Below are 27,837 nucleotides of genomic sequence, written 5' to 3'. Positions count from 1 at the left end.
TCAACATCTCAAAACCATCCACACATGCTCCTTCTGCGGTAGAATAAGACCCCCACTGGATGACATTAGGAAGCTTGCAATGATGCTCTTGTTGCTTCCTGCTTCTTCGTGACTTTCAGAGTGAGAGCAGCTTGTGGAAGATGTGCTGCTGGGGCTGGAGCTCTCAGCCTGGCTCCCATCACTGCAAGATGACATGGAGTCACTAGCGGATGGCTCAGTGCTGTATTCTTCCTCTGTGCTGTTGATCTCCTCAATGCCATCAGTCAAGTACAGATCCACTGTCCAAGGAAGATCTATTAAATGCAAGACTTCAACAGCACGGCTCCTCTGCGTGGGACTGTGAGCCAAGAGCTTGCTAAACATTTTGAGGGCCTCAACAGTGAAGCGATTCCAACATGAAGGAATCGCGTCAACACCTCCAGTTATCCACTCAACAAATGCACTATAGTTGATATCTGAAAGTGCCGCCATCTCCCAAGGAAAGGTGCCAGTCAACACACAGAACAGAAGCACACCAAAGGCCCACACATCTAGACTAGCTTCTGCTTCCAGACAGCCTGCGTCGGGTTGGTAAAGCTCAGGAGACATGTATGAGATGGTTCCAGACCTTGCAGAGATGGCAGTCCCCTTCAGGCGAGTGAACCCAAAGTCAGTCACTTTGATGCGGTGACATTCCCTATCCATCAGGAGCACATTCTCTGGTTTAATGTCACGATGCACATATCCTTTCTTGTGCATGAAATCCAAGGCACTGGATATCTGAACAGCGCAGCGCTTCACTTTCTCCTCCGGAATTCCAACCTGAAAAGCCAAATAACAGGACTTTTTAGGAATCCAACAGGCAAATTCCACATTCAGCTGTAATCTCCCGCTCCATAATTTCACACCGGGCTCTCCTCCTGGAATGCTAAACACTTGTATCATTGGTAAACTAAACAATTCACTCAGAAACTGAGCATGGTGGGCCCCCTAGAACATGTGGTCTGGCAACAGTGCAAAGTGACCTTTCAACTTCTCTGTCAAGGGAACTGGATTTCTGAGGGAATTTTACCTCACAAAATATTTAAATTTCACTGTCAAACTGCACTAACCCACAAAAGTCTTCATAATATAATCCTTTTAAAATGTCTACTATGTCTTAATACACACGAAAAAGAAAATCAAACAGTGCAACGTTGGGGGGGGGGCATCTTTTCCATAATGGATGACAGGGCACTGACCCGCCACCCATCTGGAGGAAGAAGCAAAAGCTGGGAAACGTGGTTTCACTTCACTTTTTCAGTTCCACAGCATGAATGCCAAATAGGCCAAGCAAAGCTCCTGTGTCTTGCATCCCCAGCCTTGCATGGCCCATTGGGGATACAGCGAACTGCATGCCTAAATGTGTGTTGGGGTTGCTCTTGCACCTCCTGTACTGTTATGTCTCTTTAGGCAGCGAGATGAGATGGAGTCACTATGCTGCACCATGCATTTCAGGAACCAGGATGCGCTCTGTAATTCCTGGTTCCTGTATGCGTGCATTGCTGGAGCCAGAGGTCTAGAGAGCATCTGAGGAGGCGGCAGCGGTAAGGCAAAAAAGCATTTTTGTATATGGGCTTGTGAGGGTGTGCATCTATGTATGCTTGTATATGAGGGGGTGTTCGTGCAAGTGGGCCTATGAATGATTATTCAGTGTTGAATGGTGTATATGAATGGGTGTGCATATGTGAATAAAAATAGTGTGAATGTTCGGAGTGCGCAAGTGAATTATTGAATGACAGAAAAGATGTATGGGTTTGTGACTGCATTTATAAAGGGATATGAATATATGTGTACGCATGAGGGTGGGGTGCATTTGTGCATTTTTAACGTGGCATGGCATTTTTACTGGTGCTTAGGTCAAAACCAACATGATCAGTGTTTTTACATGGGGAAAGGGCATTTGTACTCTGGGCAAAGACACGTTTTCTGACTGAAACCAACAGGTGTGTGCTCACTGTCACATATTTGCAGTCAGCATGGACACGTTTTCTTATTATATCATTACTGGCATTATGTGCAAAGAAAACATGAATATGGGTGTATGTGGAAATACTAGCATATGTTGACGCAGCTATCATGGACATGAAGTTGCACTGTCAGAATGAAAATGTTTATTTACAATGGCAGAATACTGCCATTTAATGGGCATACAATGGTGAAAGGCATTTTGAAAAGTATCCTGTGCACAGGTGGTGACTTCAAACCTAATGCATTGTTTTATGCTTTACCTGAGAACTGTAGCGTTTAACCACATTTTTCACTGAAATTGAGAAGTCATTTTAGCCCATTAATTAACACATTGTCTGGTGGTAAGGGGCTTGGATAGTTCGGGGCTTGCTCCCTATGTTTGGTTCCTTGAGTACATTCATGGGAAGTATGTATGCCTCTCCAGTGAAAAAATTCACCAGCCGCCACCACGCGACACTCTATATAAAAATAATTACTGGCTTAGATAGCCATCATAGTTTCCTGGTTACACCAAGGCACATCGAGTTACTGATCCTCCCACTATCTTCACAGGTGTACCTCCTGAACTAAGCCTGAAGGATAGACAGGGTCGGACTGGGGCCTAAAATTGTCTTGGGCACCAATGAAAATGTGGTCCACATTTGCAAATGGCAATTCGTTCCTTTTGTGGCAGATTGTTTGAATAGTACCCATGGGGGAGTTTTTTGATAAAATGCGATGCAAATTGTGCAATTTAAAGAATATGTATTCAGCAACACTGGTCAAAACTATCAGCCGCATAGTGAAGTAACTCATCAAAATGGCCCACATTGCCAAAAAAGTGGCCCACAGAAGCATTTTGTGATTTTGGTTCGGATGGACACTGTCAGCCTCACCTAAGAATCTGGTAAAAGAGTTTTCAGGGTACAATTTATCATAGTCTGCACCCCATACATAACCAATCCCAAAATGCCTGCATATTTGCATATGTGAAAGTGTCACTGGGATCAGAGATATCCTCGTCAGAGAACGTTGTTTCCGATGCTCCACCCTCCCCTAGCTCCTCACCTTCTTTCCTTTCCGTACCCTTCTCTCCTTTTCTTCTTGGTCGCTCCTTTTTTTGGTCTAGATAAGGACGGCCACAGAAGGAAGCCACCGTGCTACCCGAAAGGGGTGCCTGGGACCCCCCTCTGGGAACGCCAAAAAGGGGAAAAAGCCCTGAGGCACAAAAAACCCTGAGCGACCCCTGAGATACTCAGGATTTGAGTAATGGGTAGTCTTGAGACGGGGCCGGGCAGAAGAGATGGTCAGCGGTGATATTCTGGAGGAGCTCCGGAGGAAGGCAGTCCATGCGGTAAAGGGTGATCACTGGGTGAAACCCAGTTCTAGGAAAGGGAACCAGGAGAAGTCGGCAGTCCAATAGCAGGCCAGGATCCGGTACACAGGGAAGCAACAGAAGAAGGTGTCCAAACAGTAGAGTACAAACAATCCGAAATTAACAGGCGGGGTTCGGGACACCGGGAATCCAGCAGGAAGATAAGAGGAAGCAAAGAAGGAGACGAGTACAGGAAGACAGAACGGAGAAAAGGAAAGGAGCACAGAGTGAAGGAAAGATGGGACGGGGGTGGGCTAGAAGACTGGAAGGAGAGCAAGGGGGATAAGAGGAACATAAAAAACAGGGGGGAAAAACTCAGAGCTATGAGGAGCAGGCAAGCAAGAGAGGAGGAACGGGACCCGATAGGGATCGGGGACCTACAGAGAAAATATACGAGTGTGAAGGCTGCGAAAAGCACAGAGCGGACAGCACTCTCGGAAAACGAAACCGGAAGCATTGCAACGCGTCCGCGATCCGGAAGCGGGAGGCTTTAAGCTTCGGAGTCGCGTCAGCGCGCAAATACTAGAACGGTGCTGAAGGAGAATGTGACGGGTGAGCAGAGCGTGTGACGGGCTAGTATCTGCGCCGCCAGCGGCTCCACAGGCTCCACCCGCCTCGCGGCATGACATTATGCCCCCTCCTTATGGCCCCTCCCCCTGGTTTACCTGGATGAAAAAAATGAAATTTGCGCAGCAGGGAAGGGGCTGTAATATGGGATATGGGTTCCCATGAGTTCTCCGAGGATGGGAAGCCTTTCAATTGTACCAAATATTCCAATTTGCCTCTGCGGTACCTGGAGTCGCAAATCTGAGCTACCTCATATTCCTCCTGAGTGGAAGCCAAAGGTATAGTAACTCTCTCAGCTTGACGAGTCCAGGTGTCGACATGAAAGTTTTTAAGCTATGATGAATGGAAGACTGCATGGACCCGGTTAAGGCTGGTTGGAAGTTTGAGACGAAAGGCCACAGGGTTGATTTTTTGTATAATCCTGAAGGGCCCTAAGAACTTAGGAGAAAGCTTGGATGGATGGACCCATCGAGGGAGGTATCTTGTGGAAAGCATAACTTGAGATCCCACTTCCCAGCCAGGGACAGGTTGACGGTGTTTATTGGCTTGAGACCTGTAACGCTCTTGCGCTGCCCTAAGGCTTTCCCCTGCCTTCTTATGTATTTCTCTAAGGAGAGTGAGAGAGGAATCTACAGATGGCACATTGGTAGAGAGACAGGAGACAGGAAGAATAGACCGAGGATGGTAGCCATAGGTACAGAAAAATGAACTGAACCCTAGAGCAGAATGTAGAGAATTATTGTAGGAGAATTCAGCCAAAGCCAATAACGAGCACCAATTGTCCTGCTGGGAGTTGGCAAAGCCCCTCAGGTATTGTTCAAGAGTTCCATTTAGCAACTCAGTTTGTCCATTGGACTGCGGGTGAAAACCCGAAGTGAGAGCTCTTTCATTACCCAGCCGCTCACAGAGGGCTTTCCAAAAGCGGGATGTGTATTGACTGCCCCTGTCAGAGATGATTTTAGAGGGCATTCCGTGCAATCTGAAGATATCTTGGAGGAACACTTCAGCCATTCTGGCGGCTGTAGGGACTCCGGGCAAAGTGGAAAAGTGATCCATCTTGGAATATGAATCTACTACCACCATAATACACGTGCATCCCTGAGAAATGGGCAGATCCACTATGAAATTGCTTGAAACAGAGCTCCAAGGGCCTTCAGGTACTGCACATGGTTCAAGTAATCCGATCGGTCATTGGCGGGAAGACTTGCTTCGAAGACAGACAATACAAGACTGGACATAACGATCCACGTCCTCCTTCATCCTCGGCCAGTAAAAGTGTTGTTGTAGATACTCAAGGGTGCCTGTTCCGCCTCGATGGCCTGCAAGTTTAGAGTCATGACACCAGCTCAAGGCCTTCTTGCGAAAGGCAGGCATGGGTAAGTAGAGTCTGCCCTTTACCAAGTAGAGACCATCTCTTATTTCATACGCCAGATCTTTAGGATGCCTCTCAACCTCAAAAGGGCCCTCCCGAATCTTCCTTTACCTGTCTGACAAACGTGGAAACCACTCCGATACACTTGGGTTTAGGGAACATACGTTCAGGAGGAGAGTCTGAATCCGGTGAATAATCACGACGACGTGAAAGAGAATCTGCCAGCACATTCAATCTCCCAGGGACGTAAGTGATGTGGAAATCAAATTGGGACGAAGAAATGAGCCCATCGGACCTGTCGGGCGTTATAACACTCAAATTGCTTCAGGACCTGCAGGTTCTTATGGTCGGTCTGGATGGTAAATGGATGTCTGCCTCCCTGAAGGAGATGACACCATTCCACACAGGCAGATTTCATGGCTAATAATTAACGTTCGATTACAGAGTAGTTTCTTTGACTGTCGTTAAGAGTCTTCGAGAAGTATGCAACTGGATGCTCTACTCCCTGAATTTCTTGGAGTAGGACAGCTCCTATGGCTGCTGATGAGGCGTCGGTTTCAAGGACAAAGGGCAGATCTTGATCAGGCTGTAGTAAGATGGGTGCAGTACAAAATGCATTCTTAAGGTCTTTAAAGCTGTATTCGGCCTCAGCAGACCATCTGAATGGGTTCGAGGACTTCTTGAGAAGTGAAGTGATGGGAAAGATCTTCTGAGAAAAATTAGAAATGAACCTCCGATAAAAGTTAGCCAAACCCAAGAACCTTTGGATTTCTTTTACCGAAGAGGGTGAAGACCATTCTAGTATAGAAGACGCTTTGTTGGGATCCATTGAAATACCCTGGTTAGACAGGATAAACCCCAGATAGGGGATAGACGAAGCTGAAAAAACGCATTTAGCGAGTTTGACCGATAAATGGTTGTCTCTAAGTCTTCAGAAAACCTCCTTGACATGGCCTTCATGTTCTTCCGGACTGTTGGATTATACTAGGATATCGTCGAGATATACTAGAGTGGTTTGACATAACAAATCAGAAAAGTGTCTGTCCATAAAACGTTGAAAAACTGAAGGTGCATTCACCAACCCGAATGGCATCACTTGATACTCAAAACGTCCGAACGGAGTCCGGAAGGCTGTCTTCCATTCGTCTCCTTTCTGTATGCGGAGAAGGTGGTAGGCGTTTCTCAAATCAAGTTTGGTAAAAATCTTGGCTCCGTGGACAGCCTGTAGGATTTCTGTTATCAAAGGCATAGGATATCGATCCTTAACTGTGACCGTATTAAGGCCTCTATAGTCAATGCATGGCCTCAATTCCTTGGATTCCTTCTTGGTAATAAAAAACATGGAGGCCCCTGCGGGAGACTTTGAAGGCCTTATGAGCCCATTGGCCATGTTGCTGTCCAGATATTCTCTGAGATATTGTTTCTCCTCTAATGACAATGGAAACATTCTGCAGAATGTTACCAGAGCTCCCAGACTTAATTCAATGCTACAATCCTCAGGACGGTGTGGAGGTAGCTCGATGGGCTTCTTCTCTGTAACTACCTCCGTAAACTCCTTTAGGTAATGGGGCAAGCAATGGACGGCATTGGTCTCACAGCTGTTAGTAGTCTTGACAGTTTCAAATTTGGGTTCGGGTAAACACTCAGATTTGCAATAGGTGGACTGAAAATTCAGTAAGTTTCTTGACCAGTCAATATTGGGGTTGTGCTTGCATAGCCAGCATATTGCCAGGATGATGGGGAAGTGCGCAGCTCTGATGATGTCAAAAACGATCCTTTCTGAGTGTTGTTGTATCGACAAGGTAAGTTCTTCTGTGGTGTGGGTGATCAAGCCAGAGCTCAATGGTTCACCGTCCACCCCTTCTACCTTCTGGTCTTCTTGTTTGGTAATTCTTTTGACACCCTTTTGTTCATCCCAGTGGGTATCTATGAAATTGCCGGCTGCCCCACAATCCAGTAGAGCCAAGATAGTCACTTCAGTTGACTCTAATTGAAGAGTAACCGTGAGAACCATCAAACGGGAGTCCTCTGAGACTTCCGTCGAGGAGACAGATAGAGGAGCATAAGGACTTGGACCAGCCCCTTGGTAGTGAGTCCCAACACTTACCGAGGGCGAGCGTTTCCCGACCTCCTGGGTGGAACATCCGGGCAGTCCTGTAACATATGTGTAGATGCCCTGCAATACATGCACAGGCCGCCATCCCTGCGCCATTTGCGTTCCTCTGGTGTGAGCGGGGCTCGAGTCGTTCCAATTTGCATTGGCTCTTCCTTGGTGGTTCGTGGGAAGGGTACGGATGTAGCCGGGTGAGTTTCTGAAAGAGGGGGTACATTTATCTTGGTTCTTTTCTTTTACATGCGTTGTTCCATCATGCGGAAGTCAATTCGGAGGGTAGCCGTCTGGAGTTCAGCAAAGGATACGGGTCTTTCAATCCTGGCTAGCTCATCATTTAAGTCTTCTCTCAGACCTCGCCGGAAAATGGCATACTGAGCCTGCTCCTGCCAACCGGCTTCGGCTGCTACATGTTTAAAGGAGGTAATGTAAGTCAGCAGATCTGAATTTCCTTGACGGATATATACAGAAGATCTTCTGATGCCAAGAAAGTGCTTTCTGTGTGCAGAAAGGTCCGCTGCATCAAAGCTTTGAACGCGTCATAGTCCTGCAGGACTGGGTCCGGCTGGTTCACAAGCGGGGTGGCCCATGCAAGGGCGTTACCTGTCATATGAGTGATCATAAACCCCACCATGGCGTGGTCTGAGGCGAAGGTTTGGGGGCGAAATGAGAAGTGTAAATTGCAGGCATCCAAGAACTCTTTGACCCCTTTTGGAGAGCCATCAAACTTGCCCGACACAAGGGGAAGCGGTGGTAAGTCAGTCGAAGGTCGTTCTCTCTCAGTCATCCGTTGCTGTAGGGCGGCATTAGCGGCCTTTAGAGTCTGCATCTCCACGTTTAGACTCTGGACAGCTGCTACAAGTTCTTGTACTTGCTGCAGCGTAGCCATCGTGATCTCACTCTTTTGGTGTTGCAAACTGTCACTGGGATCAGAGATATCCTCGTCAGAGAACGTTGTTTCCGATTCTCCACCCTCCCCTAGCTCCTCACCTTCTTCTTTCCTTTCCGTACCCTTCTCTCCTTTTCTTCTTGGTCGCTCCTTTTTTTGTGTAGATAAGGACGGCCACGGAAGGAAGCCACCATGCTACCCGAAAGGGGTGCCCGGGACCCCCCTCCGGGAACGCCAAAAAGGGTAAAAAGCCCTAAGGCACAAAAAAACCCTGAGCGACCCCTGAGATACTCAGGATTTGAGTAATGGGTAGTCTTGAGACGGGGCCGGGCAGAAGAGATGGTCAGCGGTGATATTCTGGAGGAGCTCCGGAGGAAGGCAGTCCATGCGGTAAAGGGTGATCACTGGGTGAAACCCAGTTCTAGGAAAGGGAACCAGGAGAAGTCGGCAGTCCAATAGCAGGCCAGGATGCGGTACACAGGGAAGCAACAGAAGAAGGTGTCCAAACGGTAGAGTAGACAATCCGAAATTAACAGGCCGGGGTCCGGTACACAGGGAATCCAGCAGGAAGATCAGAGGAAGCAAAGAAGGAGACAAGTACAGGAAGACAGAACGGAGAAAAGGAAAGGAGCACAGAGGGAAGGAAAGATGGGACGGGGGGTGGGCTAGAAGACTGGAAGGAGAGCAAGGGGGATGAGAGGAACAGAAAAAACAGGGGGGAAAAACTCAGAGCTATGAGGAGCAAGCAGGCAAGAGAGGAGGAACGAGACCCGATAGGGATCGGGGACCTACAGAGAAAATATACGAGCGTGAAGGCTGCGAAAAGCACAGAGCGAACAGCACTCTCGGAAAACGAAACCGGAAGCGTTGCAACGCGTCCGCGATCCGGAAGCGGGAGGCTTTAAGCTTCCGAGTCGCTTCAGCATGCAAACACTAGAACGGTGCTGAAGGAGAACGTGACAGGTGAGCAGAGCATGCGATGGGCTAGTATCTGTGCCGCCAGCGGCTCCACAGGCTCCATCCGCCTCGCGGCATGACAGAAAGAAGGTGAAATGCATAGCCATTATATAGAGGAAAGCATCAAAAGCTCATGATTGCGATTATTTACAAAAAGAGAGAAGGAGGACAGTGTTATGGAGGCAGTGATGTAATTCCTATTGGGCAGGTAAGTGTGCGCATACCTGATCCTCAATCAGGGAGAAGAGATCACCAACAGGTGACAGCTCTTGGGCGAAAACATAGTGCTCTGTTGTCTGAAAAGCAATTTCATAGCAGCCGATGATAGACGGGTGCGAGGAGAGGCGGAAGGCTGTGCAGTACTCCACCAAAAAGCCACTCAACGATGTACGACTTTTCTTGAGGAGCTTCAAGGCCATGGTCTGGTCTGCAAAGAAAGAGCGTGCAGGAGTTAATGGTTAATTGAGCAAAGTCTGCATTATATGCAACGTGTATTTTACGCCTGCATCTGTTCTAAGATCCAGGAGTCACACCTAGAGAACAGGAAGTGGCCATTGGGCCTGTTAATCACTGTGGCATATCTAGTTGAAGGCAAGAAAGTGGTGCTTGTTGCCCACTGGACCACTGCACCGAGGTTTGACGTCTGTTGGGTGGTTTGATCTACGGCCATGTTTTTTTTAAAGACACAGGAATACTTATATGCATAAATATTAACCCTAGAACTCAAAATGACTGATTGACTGAGTGTGTCTGCGTGGGGGGTGGGGTTAGTTTGAAATAAACTCCCCTGCACTTTGCGTTGTCGCACTTGCACGATCTGAATGACACAAGGCCTAGTAAGAGCACTTGTCTTGTCCTTCCTCTGTCTTCCCTCCCTTGTCTTGTCGCGCCTTGAAACTCTTGTGTACAGGCGCGTTATAAATGCCATATCATATTGTATCGTATACTCTGGATCATTGCCATAAGGGCCAAAGGGACACCGTTTCAATCAGACTTTGGGTCAGTAGAGAGCTAATGCAATAGGGGGTCAAGCACAGGCTGTCTAATTCCCACGCTAGAGGGGTGGGAAGCCCGAAAATGCATCGATTCACAGAATAATGGAGCAAAGTCAATCCAGGGTTAAGTAGATAAAGAGTACTTTAGAGAGCAGGACTGAAAGGTGTGTGTTATATGTTTTACTGAATACCCATTACCCTTAAGAGTAACGTGTGTATCGGCCACTGCATGCCTTTGCACTTAGATGCTTTGGTTTGTCCTTACCAGTTGCCCTGTTTTGTACCCTCAGCACAGAGCCATAGGCCCCAGCGCCAAGCGCCTCCAGAACCTCAAAGTAATCCTCCAGGACCACCTCCACCAGGTCCCTTGACATTTGGGAAACCTGATCCTGCAGGATAAATTCAGTCTCTGTTGCGCTGGAATTCATGGTGCAGTTTTTCTCCTCACACTGAAATGCTGGAAAAAAGGAGCTATTGGTCAGCAAACGTGCAGTAACTTAGAAAAGCTGCAGACATGCAAATGGCCCATAGAAAACCTTTCCAAGACTCTTTCACTGCACTTGGCTCATTCTGATGCCATGCCCCGGAGACAGTGCTTGGCGACAATATAACATTCTCCGCTTGAGAGGAACTTCGGTGGGCATACATCTAACGAGAGGCTAATAAGAACACTGCGGAATTTCACTGGATGCAGTGTAACTACACAATCCCACTGACCCTCAGCATAACTTGAGCGCACAGCACACAAAGGCAAGAACCCACACACAAAACAGCCCTGCCTCCTCCACGTGGGTGACTATGGAGTCCATTTTATAGATCCTAGTAATTTAACGGCAGTGACTGGGGAACATGTGCACTCAGGCGTGACCAGGCCTCCACCGCGAAATGACCATCATTTGCATGGCAGAGTGCAAAAAGGGACAACAAAAGGCGGCGCACAGACGGAAGAGAGGTGGCAAAATAGTTTGATTCCTTCTTTTGAAGGGCATGCTGCTACAACATGCCTACTAGGCGTTTAGAATAGCCGCCATTTTGCATGTAGCGTATCCGGGTTTGTGACGTCACTTCCGTTTATGTTAAACGTTGTATTTCCCACTGCCTGATAAACTGAGCTTGACCAACAAATCACACGTGGGCATTTCTGACAATAAAAATAGAAACTACTTTGTTGTTAACATATGGTGCTGTTTGTCCAAATGTACCATGAGCACAAAACACCCTCGAAAGTAGACTTAAAGGAACGAAAAAAACAGTGCAAGAAAATGCACCCCAGAAAATTAGAAACACTGGCGAACAAACTATTTCTGCAAAATAAATGTTTATGTGATTTTGCGCTTTTCACGAGGCGGTTCATAACATCAACTGATGTCAATCTTTGGGTCGTCCAAAGAGCTGTGAGGATGGGGCCGGGCCCCAGTGCATTCTGGGTCACAGCGGGTGGAGGTGCTGCCATAACAATGGGGCGGTGGACCCGGCAGATCTGAGGCACCACCAATAAATACCCCGGTCCTGCGGCGGGAAACGTACCCCAAAGTAAACCGAAACGTAAAGTTTGTGTTCTGTATTGAGATTCATTCCGTCAATAAAACATGAGTCATCCATGAGTATAAATAATCCTCTATAAGGTTACAATTTGAAATAAATATTATTATTTCAACTCATGAACACTCAGTCACCCGTCTCTATACATAATAGGAGGTTGTGTAATATGTATATTATATATACGCCACTTTGGAAGGAAACCTATTTTGAATGTATGTGCAATCGCTAAACGCTGTCCCTTGCTCCCCCCTCCGCCCATGCCCCCCTCTCCCCCCAATGCAATATATAAACGTGCACCTGCTATGGCGCCAAGAACACCTGGCTTCGTAACCCCTTGGGAATTAGTCCCCGATTAGAAAGTGCTGCTATTGACACGGGGCTTCTGAGGCCTCCGGTCCAGGAGCCCTAAACCCCGTCCAGGCCGCAGGCAGTGTAGCCTCTCAGTGGGGAAATTCCACAGACTCCGTCCGACTCAGTAGCCGAACCCCCATAAGGGCCATATATCGCGCAGTCCCGCCCTGCAAACGGTAGCGAGGGAACCACAGTGCCACGGCCGTGGGCATGAGGGGTGCCAAGGATTATGAGGAAACACGCAGGCATGCTGCCCGCAGCTTCCGAGGCGTCCTTTCTCCCGGCGAAGAGGCATTCGCACCCAGGACTCTCTTACAGGCTAGCACTGGCCTGTAGGTCAATGTCGGAAGTGGAGGGTAAGCCTTCTAGGGTTGGTCGTGTTTTGGGCCGAAGTTGGCCAGTCTGATGAGTTACTTTACTCTGCAGCGAGTAGTTTTGATCAGTGTGATGTACAACATCACTTAAAATACACAGTTTGCGCCGCCATTTACTCTGTCACAAAAGGAACCGCATTTTTGCGACTGAGGGACACTTTCTCATTGGTGCCCGGGCCTAGCCCAGTCCCACCCAGAATACAGAGGATCCGGCGTGGGGGCGCACACACAGCCAGCGAAGCCCCCGTTTCCCGCCCTCGGCAAAATAACACCTGCGTCTTTTCTGCACATCAACAGTAATGCGGGTCACGCCATTCCCTGCAGTTTCTCCATAACATGCATCTAAATCCACAACTTACTAAAGACATCTTTAACGGCGCTGCAACCAGTGTATCATCAAAGTGATACATGTATTTTTCCTTAAAAGTGTAATGTGTTAGAAAGTTTCTGTTCGGTACCAGGGACACCGCAGGTGGCATCTGTGCAGCGGCGCCCGTGGCCTGTGTAATGACGGTGGCACAGGGCCAGGTGTGCACCAGGGATGCCCTAAGCAGAGTAAGCATTACCAGCGCTGCCACCGGCGCCTCCCTGGGTCTCACCCCTGCAAGCCGCCATCATGAGAGCATTGGCTGCCCCGAGAGCAGGCAAGTTACCGGCCAATTGCCCCAGATTCCCACGGAAACCTCCAGGGGTCCAGGCCCCATATTACCCAGAGATACACCTGAAAAAGTGCCTCATGGAAGTATTTCCCCCTGGTATTAATGTCCCAGAGGGGCACACTTTCCTGTGGCATTAATCTGTCAGGATAGTACACGTCTTACCTGTGCAATAATTCTCGAGTATTAATCTCTTACAGAAGCGCGCACTTCACCTCCAGTATTAATGTCCCAGAGGGCACACTTCTCCCCCCACCCCCCATTCATCTCTCAGGATAGTACATCGCCCGTGCAATAATACTCGAGTATTAATCTCTTACAGAAGCGCGCACTTCACCTCCAGTATTAATGTCCCAGAGGGCACACTTCTCCCCCCACCCCCCATTCATCTCTCAGGATAGTACATCGCCCGTGCAATAATACTCGAGTATTAATCTCTTAGAGAAGCGTGCACTTCACCTCCACACCTTGGCATTAATCTCTCAGGAAAGTACACATTGCACCCGGGCATTAATACTCGAGTATTAACCTCTTATAGAGGTGCACACTTCAACTCCAGTATTAAAAAAAAAAGATTAATGTTTCACACAGGTACACGTCACCCCAGCATTAATCTCTCAGGATAGTACACATTTCGTCCGCGCATTAATTAAAAAAACTCCAGTAACAGTCAGATCTCAGAGCTGATCCCAGTGGAGAGGTGCACAAAGCAGGGCTGCCCCTTGCCCCCCCTGCTATACGCTCGCTCTGAAACACCTATGTATGAGCGCGATAGAAATAAAATATCAATATCAATATAGGCACTACATCTGGAGCCATTTGTCGCTGCAATTAGATTGTGCGAGGATATAAAAGCGATACCATTCGGCGGGAGCACCCATCGCTGACGACTTGCTCCTGACTTTGACCCAAGCGGACACCTCTCTGTGTGCAGACAGGTGGCAGGACTGAAAGTCAATACAAACAAATCCGAGGTTCTCAGCCTTACCCTTCCGAAAAAAGCAGAGCAAGATCTCAGAGGGGCCTATAAATACAGATGGGTCGACAACAGCGGTGGACTGGGAACCAAAAGAGGCCCTGGAAATAATTTTCAAAGTGGCCCCATAGTACACATTTTCAGCAAGTCCAACCCTTTTCCTTTGAGAAAACGTGGAGATCCAATACATTACCATAAGGAAGAGGCCCAGGGTGCAGAGGCCTAGTGGGCAATCTCCAGAGTTCCCTATAGGCCACTCCACCCCTTCCACCAGGGCTTTGCAGGCTGTAGGTCACTCCCCACTCCCATCCTGTTTCTTTTAAGCCACTTATTTGGCATCCCTTTAAGCTGGTCAGATAGCACAGTGAGCTAAGCGCTCACCCTTGATATCTGTGTGCATCCCGCTGTGACAGGTTCCAATCCCGGCAGGATCAAGTCAGCCTTTCATCCTTCCAAGGTCTATAAGTGAAGAGCCACTCTGTGGGATAATAATGTCTTCTGGTATTTCAGCGCTCCGAGAGCTCTGGGTGTGTAGCGCTATATAAGCAATGCGTTACTGTTATCATGTCAGGTGCACGTGTGTAATGATGAGTGGGAACAGTCCATTTCTCTTGCACCTCACTCGGAAGGGCCCGTTACAGCATACAACTTGCTTTTAAACTTATCAATAGAATAGTCTGCACTGTGTGCGATTGGTTGCCATAAAAACAACGTGGTCACCTTTGTTGCACGACTGCACTTTTTATTCACGTCCTGCCTAACTGGGAAGATCGCTTGGGAGCAAGGCGCTCACCTTTGGAAAGGGATGATTTTGTACAACATGGGTTCGAGCGCTTAGATGCTAGCAGAAGCGCTACATACATTACTAATAATATTAAAAAACAAGATAGATTGCAGTCTTAAACAATGACTAAAAGACTTTTCTTGTGACGTTTGAAATAATCAGCCAGTCTTGGCTGTTAGGCTCACATCATATGCATTCTGGTCATTGTAGGCACAACTTTATAATGTCGAAAACTAGAAATATACAGGAAGGCTAAATGGCACACACTCAAGAACATAGGACTTAAGAGGGATAACAGTATGTTAGGTGTGAAAAGTGTGCAGCGCTTTATCTACGCTACTAGCTTAAGAGGGCTTTCCCATTTGTAGTTTGGACTATTGGGTGTCGCTTGCGCCACCTATAAGTCGAAACTATTGGATTGGAGTACAGCTAGGGAGGAATGACTTAATTGGAGCAGTAAACACGCTACTGGTGTAATAAAAATGTCTTACCAGGCCTGCCTTCAGCCACTCGATTTATAAGCACTCTGTGTGTCCTTCACTGGAGCCCTGTTAAAAACAAGCATTGTGCATAGGTTAGAAACTTTTGCCAGGCACTGCACTGCTATTAGATGCCCAGGTGCTCGAGCCATTTTGCACCTGCTACCAACAAAGGGTTGTTAATACCACTACGGCGGTGCCTGGCAAGTGCCTTTCCAATGCCTACACAAAAGGCCAAACTGTTGGCATTGCCAATGCTTGCTTAAAAGGTTGCTGGAAAGACCCTCTTTACACCGTTGCTAATGCCCCTGGAGTATCTCTTGCTCAGAAGTCGTGGTGTAGAGACGGCATATCGGCATAGAGGTCAGCTTCCATTGAAAGGAATAGGCAGGAATGTGTCCTGTCTGGGATTCCTTTTCGTGAGAAAGAAGGACTCTTGGAGGCTAAGTGGTGGCAATCTGGATCCTCAAGCATATGGGTGGTGAATGGACTTTCCTGGCTCCTTGCTTTTGGATATAAGAGGGGGCAAAATGAGTATCAAACAGGGAAAGGGAGTGCTTTCACAAATGTGCATGGGTGCTGCTTTAGACTGAGATTGGTTTCCCACGCAGGCATCTTGGCGTTGGGCATGGGCGTCTGGTTTCATAGCACAGTACCCTACGCTACATAGAGCCACCTGGCCAGTGCTTCACAGCATCAGGCTGCCCCCTCCCCTTGCTGCAGTGATGCCCCAGACAGACAATGACGTGCCACATTAGGAGCATTATGATTGAAACTCCTCTGAGATCACCAAGAACACCGGACTACCTGCTCCTGTTGCCAAACCCTGACTTTACCAGCCATCCATGGACAGATGTCTGGCCTGCCAGCTGCCCTTCTTGTTTTATGATGGAGAAAATAAAGCTACAATCATACTTCCTTTGCTTAACATGCTTTTATAATGATATATATTTTAGAAGGTTGGTTTGTTATGTGATTTGTGTATTTTTTAATGTAATCTTTAAAAAGAAATATAGAATGTTAGGCCTGCAATGACACTGCTTTAAAACATATCAGTATTCACTGGAGATGGTTAGAGATGTGGTTAAGTGCCTAAATTGCATACTCAGATCAAATCCCGGCTTCACCACTTAACCAAAGTGCCTGAGCCTGGGATTGTAGTGCTGGGTTTGCAGTATGGGGCATGTTCTAGAGTTTCACCCTCAGTGCTATATTATCTGCAAACTACCTTGGAAAGAGCATACAGAATGAGTGAGGGGGGGAGTGTTCTATTTAAGTAATAATGCGGCATACTGATGTTTGTACTGAGTGGTAATGGCCAGAAGAAAAGGGCATTATAGTTATTAGCATCACGTGCTAAACGCCCCGGATGGTACGGGTGGAGTAATAGATGGAACAAATGGGACTCTGCAAGCTTGCAACCGGTGGGTCCTGTTAATGTGAAAACATGGAAAGTAGGCAACCATGCATTTGGGAGCCAAGGTCCCAAGCGGATTCCCTCTTCCATTTCCAGGGCTGAGCGAGGGGGCATAGGGGGGATTGGAAAGGGGCGGGTATGGGATGGAAGAGTCCACGGCAGAACCCCTTTCGGGGTGGCCACAGTGGAGGGAAAGCCAATTTGGAACCTCCCATTAGGCGAGAGGGTGATTTAGGCGCAGTTGCTGATATTTATCGCACTTGCACCAAATGGGCGCATAACTCTGACATATATAACAAGCATTGGCAATGCCAACAGTTTGTCCAGGCACACCCGTGGTGGTATTAATTGATGGTAACAGGTGCAAAATGGTGCAAGTAACTGGGCATCTAACAGCAGTGCCTGGTAAATGACTAATACCTATTCTCAAACCAAAACTGCTGACTTTGCTAATGTTTGTTTTGAGTGAAAAGTTAGATGGTAAGGTTTCAACGAAGCAAGCTCAAAGAGTTTCCTGTTATGCCCAAACCTTGCCTGTAAATCCCACAGTTTGAGTCTTTTATTTTAGGAATTTCAGAAACACTACATTATAAACCACTGATAGGTTCCTCTCAGGTGTAAGCACTTGGTATTTGTGGTATGGCTCTGCACACATTGGGAACAAAACCACCTCTTTTTTTAAATAAACCAGCATCTTTACAGATCGTGTGCACAATTTCCAGCACACGTATCTCCCACCAGCTTATGTTCACACAATCCCACTCGCAACCATCACACTCTGGCACATTAGGCAGAAAAACAGTCAGGACGGGTGCTCTACAACTCCCCTGGGCGTAACATAACATGATTGGTTAAACCACTGGCTATGCGCAATGTTGTAGCATCGAAGCACCTTTAGGTTGAAGAACGCGCAACCAACATACGCTATGTGAGCACAAAACCTGTGTCTGGGTGCTTCCTCTGCTAATCATTTTTGATTTGCAGAACACACAGTGCAGATTGTAAACCCTCCTGCTGCCCGAGGGCCTACACTTCTCAGAAAAAAACAATACATCTGACATAAATAACTATTGAGACCTTAGGGCCAGTGCGGAGAGTACCTTGCACTCACAGAAGTATAATGACATTTATAAATACTATGATTATATAAATGGAGAGTGTCTCACATCAGGCAGTTCTGCACATTTCAGGCAACCACGCTTTGCATTCTGGAACTTGTAGTTTTGTTTATCACCATTATATTTACAAAACAAGCGTTAGTGAACCCGAGTTAGAAAAACAATATTGTAATTTGTTGTCGCTGAATATGCTTTTGGGCAGGCCCCGCTGTGTGTGCATCCACAAGCATGCATGGTATCCTACATGCATGCAGCTTTGAGAAGGGCATGGGGGCAGTGGGGTTGAGTTACGAGGAAGGGAACCATTGAGTTGAATGTCTTCCTTCGAGACCACTCATCCATTCTCTTGTGATGCTGCATTCTGGGACTGGCGAATGAGCATACCACCACACACTGTAGCCTTTTCATACCTAATGTGTCTCACAGTAAAACAGCACAACATGAGTGCTGCTGTACCAACATCAGCGTTTTCCCATGTTCAGGAGTACAAATGCTTTCCCCCGTTAGTAACAAAATCCCTAAGAATGCCAGTTAGGCCCATTCAGGCTGACAATGGAGGCTGGCATGCTGTCACTCGGAGACCCCCGTTTCTGCACCCACCAGCTGATGCGAGCTAATTAATATAGTGACTACGGGAATTTAACAGAGGGACAGGCCAGGGGAGTTATTTACTTGAGGAATGACTCGAGCAAATGATCACACAATCTCGAGATAAAGTTTGTTCAATTGCGACGTTCAGTGTCTTGCTTACCTGACACAGTCAATCGACATCGATCTTGCGACTTTCCAAGGCCTCATACAGCCTGGGCCAGCTGCCTGCAGCCTGCCCTGCTGACCTTCCTGGCCTGCGCTGCCACTGTGTGCACTGTGGGCGCAGCCTGGGCTGCAGCAGGGCACGTGCGATTCCAATCCGGTGCCCAGCCCAGGAGGTCCTGTGCAGGGGCGGGCCCAGCCCAGCTGCTGGGAAGAAAAAAAAATGACAGTGCCTCTGCAGGGCACGTGCGGTTACAATCTGGTGCCCAGCCCAGGGAGCCCTGCGCAGGCGCGGGCCCAGTCCAGCTGCTGGGAAGAAAAAAAAATGACGGTGCGCTTGTCAGTGGTGGCAGCCAATTCAAGGCAAACCACCCAGGCAGAGCCGAGGAAAATCACGCGATGTGTAACACATGTATCCTTCTGCTCAAAAAGAGGCCCTACAGGCCAGAAGCCTAGCGGGGGTTGTCCCGGTGTCCCGGTGGGGCTGTCCAGCCCTGGTCGACAAAACCATAAAATATCTAGGGATACTCTTAACCAAATCAGTGCAAACTACCCACCCCTGGAGAAACTAAAATCTAAAATGATAGACTGGGGCCCACTAACCATATCCTGGTTGGCTCGCATCAATACCCTAAAGATGGTCATTTTACTGCAACTGCTGTATTATTTTACAGCGCTCCCGATAGGCATTCCACCGCCTTCTTCAAGAATCACAAACCAGTTTATATGGGCCCAAAAAAGAGAGTAGCTGCTAAGATAATGAGTACACAACCTCCTGCGTGAGCATGGGGGAGGCAGACTTCAGGGCCTACCACATCACCACACAAACAAGATTCATTGGGGACTGGCAGAGGGACGACAGGGAGAAGATATGGAGGCGAATGGACAAGGCAGTGCCGGGAGGAAATCTAGAGGGTCGGCTGTGGAATCCAAGATCAGACAGAACCCCCAAATGTATAGTAGCCAGATACTTACGACTGTGGGAGAAGCGTGGGACCATGCAGACACAAGGGTGCACATCACTACTTACCCCTCTCTTCGATAACCCACAATTTATCCAGGGCACAAAACATCAACTTTTGAGGTTTGGCAACACAGGAGTTGTTGTATGGTGAGAGAAATGCTCACCGGAGACCAGGTCAAAGAATTCAAACAGTGCAAAACAGACTTTGGCCCGGGGAAAACCAGAGGTTCGGCTACGTCCAGCTGAGGCACTGGATTTCACACCCCATCATGAGGCAGGCGTGGTCTCGCCCTCTTACCCCGTTCGAGAAATATCTCAACACGGACTCAGGAGATAGGAGTCTGGTGGCATCCATTTACAAACACATTAAGGATGGAAAAGACCCTCCCGTCCAGAACATATATGGAAAAATGGGAATACGATACAGGGTGCACGATAGGGGAGGCAGAGTGGGAAAAACTATGGAAGTAGATCCCCAAACTAACCAGATCGCTCCAAATTAGGGAGACCTGGCTGAAGCTGATGCTACAATGGCACCTAACCCCGGTCAAGTTGCATTGAGTGTACCTCCAGACCTCGCGTTACTGCTGGAGGGAGTGTGGGGGGAGGGCACCTGGGCCCATATCTGGTGGGAGTGTCCGAAAGTAGATCAGTTCTGGAAAGGAATACACAACACAATAGCCCGGGTCATGGGGAACACGGGCCTAAAAATGATAGGTCTGAACAGGGTGCTAGAAAGCATGTCATCCAAGTCCAGGCGTAAACTATATATCATAACGATGATGGCAGCAGCGCTGGTGCTAGCGTGCAAATGGAAAGCCAAAGACCCTTCACAAAAACATGAATGGATTGCTAACATTTGGTCAATAGTGGCAATGGAGTGGCTAACATACTCAATCCAAGGAGATCACTCAAAGTTCAGCACAGATTGGTCAACCCTACTGAGATTTCTTAAGGACGGAGCACGACGGGCCTGGTGCCCCAGGGCGATGACACTGCTGGGAATAATCGATTCACAAAGTGAGAGTGACCCATGAAACTAGCACAGAAACACAAAGGGGGACTACTTGAAAGATGGCTTAAGGGCCTTCAACGTAGCAACCAGATTCCTTGGAGGAGAGGTCAACAGCAAGAACTTCTCTCTGATCAGGGGGGAGAGCGAATAACGAGCAGGGGAGGGGAAGAGGGAGCAGGGGGGGAAACCACAGGCTGCAAGAAGTTTTTATGTTTAAATGTTAATAAAAAGTTATTGAAAAAAAAACTCCAGTACAAACGTATAGTGCACAGATTTCTCTGGTACTTCGGTTTTACAGCCGTGCACATTTAACCCCGGGTATAATGTCTAATTGTGGGTACATTTCTCCACAGTACTAATACTACAGAGGTGCACAATCTGCCTATAGTAGTAAACGCTCAGAGGCGTGGTAAATATTTCCCACACACATGGTACTAACGTCTCAGCAGGGTGTTTATTTCCTTGGGCATTAATATCCGTAACACATGTACACATCTCTGAGTATTAATGCTTGGTTCACACCCAGGTGTACTGCTTTTTCTGCTATTTAAGCTACATAGGTGCACCCATTTAACCCCCTGAATAATGTTGCCTCAAAGTGGGTACAGTAGGGAGTTATATCTTACTTGATGAAATTACCTTCTAGCCAACCGCTTGCCCACCACCTGAGATGAGAGATGGATGGGACCGGGGCAAAGGAGGAGGATTGTTTTGGAAGTTTGGCTTTGGAGGGTACTTGTTAAAAAGAGGGTACTTGTTAAAAAGATTCAGGTTGGGAGATGGAGTGGTACTTCTCTCCTGCAATAAGTTTGAAGGGAAATTTCTGAGTGAAGTAATTACCTGATTTGGCCACCACCCTTGTGCCATGGGAGTGGGAGTGTACACATACTCCAGGATTAGTTTTGGACCCTTGTATCAGTTTTGTAAGTAGCAGGGTCAGAGAGGTAATTTTGCAGGTACCCTGCCTGGCTTTCATTCATTTGGGCCTGGGCAGAGGGTCTCCTCTGCCTCTCATTCGGCTTATAAGAGGAGTACTTCTAGGCACCACGTCTGCAGGTCCAAAGGAGGGGCAGTTTCTACTGCTGCCTCCTTTGTAGTGGCAGGAATGGCAGATGGTTTTGGGGTTATTTTTACTGTAAGTGGGTTTCTGGACCTCATATAGCCTGGTGGCTTGTTCTATTATCCAAACCAGTGTCCTTCCCTCATGGAAATCATGCACTAACTGGGTAATTATATATTTGAGAAGCGCATGGAAATAAGTGGTCACAAATTCCAAGCTATTCATATTCACCCGCCTGCTAGTTTGGGGAAATCCACCCATTCACCTGAATATGTGGAGGTTTTTAAAATGCCCTTCTTAGGCTGAAGTCTTGGCTATTCTTTTTCAGTGAAGTGGGTTAGATGTTCCCTTTGTAAGATCATTTTCTGCATGTCTAACTCTCTGATGTTCTCATCATATGAGTTTTCATGGTCAGAAGTACTCACAGGACTGTTTCTGGTCTTCCATGACACACTGGTCCACCCACCTTCCCTTCTGTTTGGTAGAGGTGAATATTAATCACTGTACAATGAGTACTGGCCTTCTGTATCAGTTTGGATAGGCCTGGGTAAGCCCAGCTGCCTTAAGTTTCCCTGTTCTCTATCAGCGGTATTCATACGGTCAGTTGCAGTCTGTACCTGGGAGTTTGTAGGTAACTGGCATGAGTTAATTGATGGGAGCTGCATCTCTCCTTTATCATAGGGCCCAGTCTCATACCCTGAATGATCAGGGTGTTCCAATGCCTGCTTATATTTCTCTATTTTGTTGCTAGATCTCTCACACTTGCTTCTCTCTGTCCTGATTTCCCGTTTATATTCAGAGAGTTGGACTTTTAAATCTGACACTGAGGCTTGGCTGGCTTCAAACACACTGCTCTGAGCCACCAATCGATCCTTTTTTGTCTGTACTTCATCTTGAAGTATTTCATTTTCTTTCTGAGAGTCTTGTGTTATGCATGCATATTCATGGTACTTTTCTTTTAACATCACATGTTCTCTCTCTTTAGCATCTATCCCATGCACTGCCTGTAATACCTCAGCTCCTGTTTGCCTCAAACACTCCATAAACTCTATATTTTATTCCCTCATTCTGGTCAGATCCTGAGAACCTGGCTGATCCTTCTCTGCATCCATGTTCAACTGATTTACTTTGTCTAATAGGACACTGTTATCCTGGTTTATGAGGTATTTTTCCATAACCAGTTGCATTTTCTGTTGTTTCCGAATATTTATATTCTGGTGAACCTGATCAAAATTGTACTCCTTTTATAATTAACTGACTCTTTTCTTGTTTAAGTTCCTTTATGGACTGTTTAAAAACCATAATTTCATCCAACTCTCTATTGTGCATAGTCTGATTATTCAATTGGCATTAAAGGTGACTTACAGTTTCTGCGTTCTCTTTACATGTATCTTGCAGTGCACTAAACTCTATTTCTTGATCTACGCTGTAGTTGGTTTTTTACCTCATTTTGAAGTTGCTCATTGAGGTTTTCTTGTTTTAATTGAAAAATGTGGCTCTGCTGTGATTTATCTTCTAGCTGTGTGAGTACCTTCTGGGTCTGTTTCAGGACCTCTGTCTGACTCAAGATACTGGACTCTTTATTTTGAAATTACTCTTCAACTAATTGCAAATGGAAATATAATTGAGCCGTAGGTTGGGCCATTTGAGTGTGTTCCTCATTGATAGTTGGCTTTCTGCAACCTTGTACACTCTCTCTGCACAGAAGCAAAACCTCACTTTATTCCTGCTGGCTTTCAACAAACCACCAGATCATATACATTTTGCATTAAACTGTATAATCTTATTCCTCTCTACACATGCCTGACTCTCAGGGTTCAAGCCAGCAGTGGCACTTTAACAATTGCTTGAACAACCTACCTCACCGTACCAATGTTGCACTAACATGGCTGGCCTGCTAACAATGCACTTGTCATAAATTAAATACAGAAAGCTAGATCCCATAGACGAGCCCCCATTTCTGTAGTGATATATCTAGGGACAACCATTAAAATGGGGATTTCCTTCCCTGCCCAATCAAAAGAGCCAATACCGATACACGATGATGTTCAATCTAGCCCTGTCTATGACTCATATAGACCCCCTTTGCCAAAGATTAGCCAGAAACCAGGCCGGTGTACAGAGAGGATATGTATTTATTAATCAATATGACCAATTAATATGTGGAGAAAATCACTACATGTGCCACTTTCTCTGTGGTACAAAACTTTAAAACAAACACTCACATTTTGCGAATCAACATTAAGAAAAGAAAATCTGAAATTACACCACATTTTTTATTTCACTTTTGGGTCTCATGGAAATAGAACACAAGTCAAATAAACAGTTCACACCTTCTACCACACAAAAAAGTCCATTAATGTCAAAATTAGACAGTCCATGGGACGTTACAAGAATATGAGCATTGGCAACCCTTGATTAAGTTTATATTTAAATCGAATGCAACATTTTTCTATTTTCAAAAGCAATTTCACATATGTAGCGCTGTGTATATTTTATTTCGTTGTGCACTTGGAAATGCTAGCAGCTTTGAAAACACAACAGATGTTTGATGATGCTTTTAATTTAGAGAACCCTTCTTCCTTCACCCCTATGCAATGCAGAATCTCTCCCACCAGGAGTCACTTTCTCACTCCCTGTAGAGAGTGTACATTTCCATTAGGGACTCACTTTATTACATTTAGAAAGATACCTTTCTTTCCCAACACCAAAAACCCAGACATTCAGTTTATATTCAGCACCCCTCTTCTTAAAGACAAGTTCTGGGGAATGGTGTACAGCTAGGAATTTGGTTTGTATTGTACCCCTCCAATTAAGGAGTTTTGTGGTTGGCAAAAATAAATAGGAGTACCCAATTATTTTACAGACTATATTTCCATCCACCCTGGGACAATATTGTTGATTCAGAATTTCAATCAAATTGGCCTATGTAATTTGGTTGTATGGGAATAAATAAAATTATTTTTTAATAAAATGCTAAAGGTCTACTCAGTTTGTCCCTGCCCACTTATTAAGGGGTGGGGGCAGCCGCTACCTGATCCTGGGGGCGGCTTCATGAGGGAGGATCACATGGGAGGGGATAGCCACCACAGAGATGTCATGGCTTCATTGGATTGAATGCAGTATCCCTCATTACCCCATGAGGAAAACTCCTTGTTGCCCAAGACCCTGATGACCTGTTACCATGCATCGGTTTCCACCTATTGGAAAAGTAAGGAAACCTTTTTCCTGTACCCTTTCGGACAAACTTCCATCCCTGACCTAAAGAGTAAAAGCTCTAACAACAAACCTTTCAATTATAGTTCTCCTTCAGGTATAACTGATCCTCCAGGTGAACCTGACAAGATAGAACTTTTAAAAATCAAGCATCAGAAACGATCAATGGACTTTCATTCCCACAACCGGCTTTGCATCCAAAGAGATAGGATTTGGTGATTGTAGAAGAGCCGATGAGTTGCTATGTGGATTGGTATCTCTCTTCTAGACTCCTGGGTATTCACAGAAGGCACTGTAGCAGGGAACAATTGGAGAAACCTAAGTATTGCGTAAATCAACAAGACCCCCTCCTGCCCAACTAGAACTACTCCCACTTTAGCTGTTAAGAGCTTATCAGAATTACTGCTGTGGGCGCACACCAACTTGGTGGGAAGGGAGTCGTGGGGGAGCCCTTGTAGAGGCGGTTGATCTGATCTGCAAAGGACAATGTTAATGAATAGGCGTTCACGTATGATTTCCTATCTCTTCTGTTTTTAAAGCATTTGCATCCTTACTGTTTTGAATCCTATCTCTTCTTTCAAGACAGTCACGTTGTTTTCTCATTTTCTTTCTTGCAAGGAAAAGCTCAGTTGGGATCTCAGATTCTAATGGCTCTTCCAGGCAAGTTTGACTGTGCGGCTTATGTCCATGATGTCTGTAAAGCTTTGCTCGCAGGTTTATGGCTCTTATGCTGCTAAACAGTGAACGGGATCACATGGATACCAGTGGAGAGGCTGCGCAGCGTTTTACAGGTCTGTTAACCTCTCGGCTCGAGTTAGGGTCTGAGGGGCTGCTGCGCTATAGGAGGCTGGCCGTTCCTTCACTGAGCCACAGCTCCGCTATAGGAGGCTGTCCATTCCTTCACTGAACCCGCTTAATGTCAATGAGCTTGCATTGTACGTGTGTAATACCCAAGGACAAATCAAGTGGGGGAAAAAATGAAGCGTTTCTTGGCTTAGTGTGGTTTCTCATGTCTTTCATCCACAGCGCAATGCACTTATTGGCTCATTGTTGTTTTCTTGTATCTTTCTTCTACAGGTGTACTCGAACAATACAAAACGTTAGCTGGAGCACAGTAAGCGTGTGGCCAGCTGGAGAACTTGCAAATAACGCTAAGCATGGGCTGCTAGTTGGGTGGGGCTTTTATGGGCACAGGAATGCTGCACTTCCCTTAGTGTTTCCTTGAGTGGCAGACTCAGGTTCCATCTTGGTAGTCTTCCTACAGCAAATCTGGCAGCCATCTTGGTGTGCTGTCTGTGTACTAGTAGACTTGCCCGTGTGTTTTGAGGTCCGGGGACTGGATTCACACCTACTTTGTGCAAATGTGGTTTTGGTAACTGGTTCATGACAAGAAGGTAAAAAGCATGGTGTAAGCAAGGCGGGCCATGGAGCATTCGGCAGCCAAGAGATGACGCACCATCCTTGGTGTGAGAGAAGTCAGCGTGCAGGAGCAGAGCCATGAAAGAGCCTGGAGAGAGGTTGGGGCTACACAAAATGTGAAACCGGAATCAAATGTACAACGCGCAAGCGCATGGGAGCATGGAAATTCTACAGCAAGCCAGTGAGTGTTCCGGAGCACTGTGGGGATCCCAGAATGTTTCAGAGACTGCACTGTAGACAAGTAGAAAATTGGGTAGTGACAAAAGTGAAACAGCAAGAAGATTGTTTATATGAATAAAAGGTGAAGAAGATTTTTGAACATTGTGAGATTGCGGAAACCAAAGTAAAAGCGAGGAGTGTTTATCAAGTCACACCAAGCCAAGAAGAAGGGTATATGATACTTGAATAGTGAAAAAGAATTATAAGGCATTTCAAAGTGCAAAGAGAAGTCCTCAAAGGACAGTTCAAGAGGCATCCTAGAGTGCAAAAAGATGTCCTGGCAGGAGAGTAAACCAGGCATTTAATAGTGCATAAAGAGTCCTGACAGGGTAGTATACCAAGCAAAGTGCAAACCTACAAGGTGTGTCAAGAAGAAACAGTGTTTGTGTTAAAATGAGGACCTTGTGTTACAAGAAGGACATTTGGTTGCAGGAGAACGTACAAGATTGAACTGTGTTAAACTAACAAGATTGTTGTGGGCCAAGGAAGGGATAAAGAACTGTTAGTCTGAGAGACATTTGTGATACTTGTGATACATTTCGAAGAATCCAGAGGATCCACCTTCTGGAATTAAGGTATTTTCCATTTACGTTGAAGCCATTCTACTTTTAGTTAAAAACCTTTCTGCAAATACCAGGTTATAGACATTTTCCTTGTCACTTTGTTGTTTTGTTTTAGAGTGATGGTCAGGATAGGATGTTTTGGACACAAGAAAGGCTTTTTGATTCATGACATCCTAACAAAGAGCCTTCGTTTTTTAGGTGGGGAAACCCCTCTTTAGAATAACGTCAGAAAGGCATTTTCCTAACTCTTTTTATTTGAATATGTCTATAACTAAAAACATGACAACTTTGTGTCCGGCTTTCATTTCTGACCCTTCACAATAGCCATCAGCATTCATCGCTCTGTTTGGCTCTCCTTGCAAATATCAGTACCTCTGTCTCTTTCCTGGTGGTTAGCAGTTCCATCCATAAGATTTCAGTCAATCCTTCTCCTTCATTTCCCAGCTGTTCTCCTGGCTTCCCTGTGTGTCCCCTTATGAATCCATGATCACATCCACAAAAATGTCTAAATGATGATATGCCAGCTCATTGGTCATAGGTTTTGATTGGACAACTATCTTTCATCCCCTGATTCAACCTAGCCTCCCTCTCTTTGTATAGGCTCCTGTCATGATTAAGTTTAAATTATGGAAGGCCTGCATCCACCCACTGGGGTTTACATTTTTACACATGTCGGTTTTTTTTCAATAAGTCTTACA

At 46.4% G+C, this 27,837-nt stretch overlaps 1 protein-coding gene across 1 annotated transcript; it reads right to left on the bottom strand.

Annotated features, from left to right (window-relative positions):
- Positions 1-22,687, bottom strand: LOC138579974 (serine/threonine-protein kinase SBK1-like). Its single transcript, XM_069650200.1, has 4 exons — positions 22,321-22,687; positions 10,499-10,690; positions 9,463-9,665; positions 1-801 (listed from the first exon to the last, which is right to left on the bottom strand). Exons 1-4 carry the CDS (start codon positions 22,685-22,687, stop codon positions 1-3), a joined length of 1,563 nt encoding a protein of 520 aa, XP_069506301.1.
- Positions 22,688-27,837: the final 5,150 nt, after the last annotated feature.

This window comes from Ambystoma mexicanum, chromosome 3p (genome assembly GCF_040938575.1).
Source record: "Ambystoma mexicanum isolate Mex_15411 chromosome 3p, UKY_AmexF1_1, whole genome shotgun sequence".
Classification (NCBI taxonomy): domain Eukaryota; kingdom Metazoa; phylum Chordata; class Amphibia; order Caudata; family Ambystomatidae; genus Ambystoma; species Ambystoma mexicanum.
The sequence above is the reverse complement of the archived record's forward strand: the minus strand, read 5'-3'. Positions and strand labels throughout refer to the sequence as shown.

Excerpts from the sequence above, each read along its gene's own strand:
- LOC138579974 (XM_069650200.1), bottom strand. The coding sequence starts at position 22,687 with ATGTTAAAAGAAAAGTACCATGAATATGCATGCATAACACAAGACTCT. Across the intron at positions 10,691-22,320 it reads GGTACAGACTGCAACTGACC|CATTTCAGTGTGAGGAGAAA; the intron begins GTATGAATACCG and ends CCTTTTTTCCAG. Across the intron at positions 802-9,462 it reads TCTCCCTGATTGAGGATCAG|GTTGGAATTCCGGAGGAGAA; the intron begins GTATGCGCACAC and ends TTGGCTTTTCAG.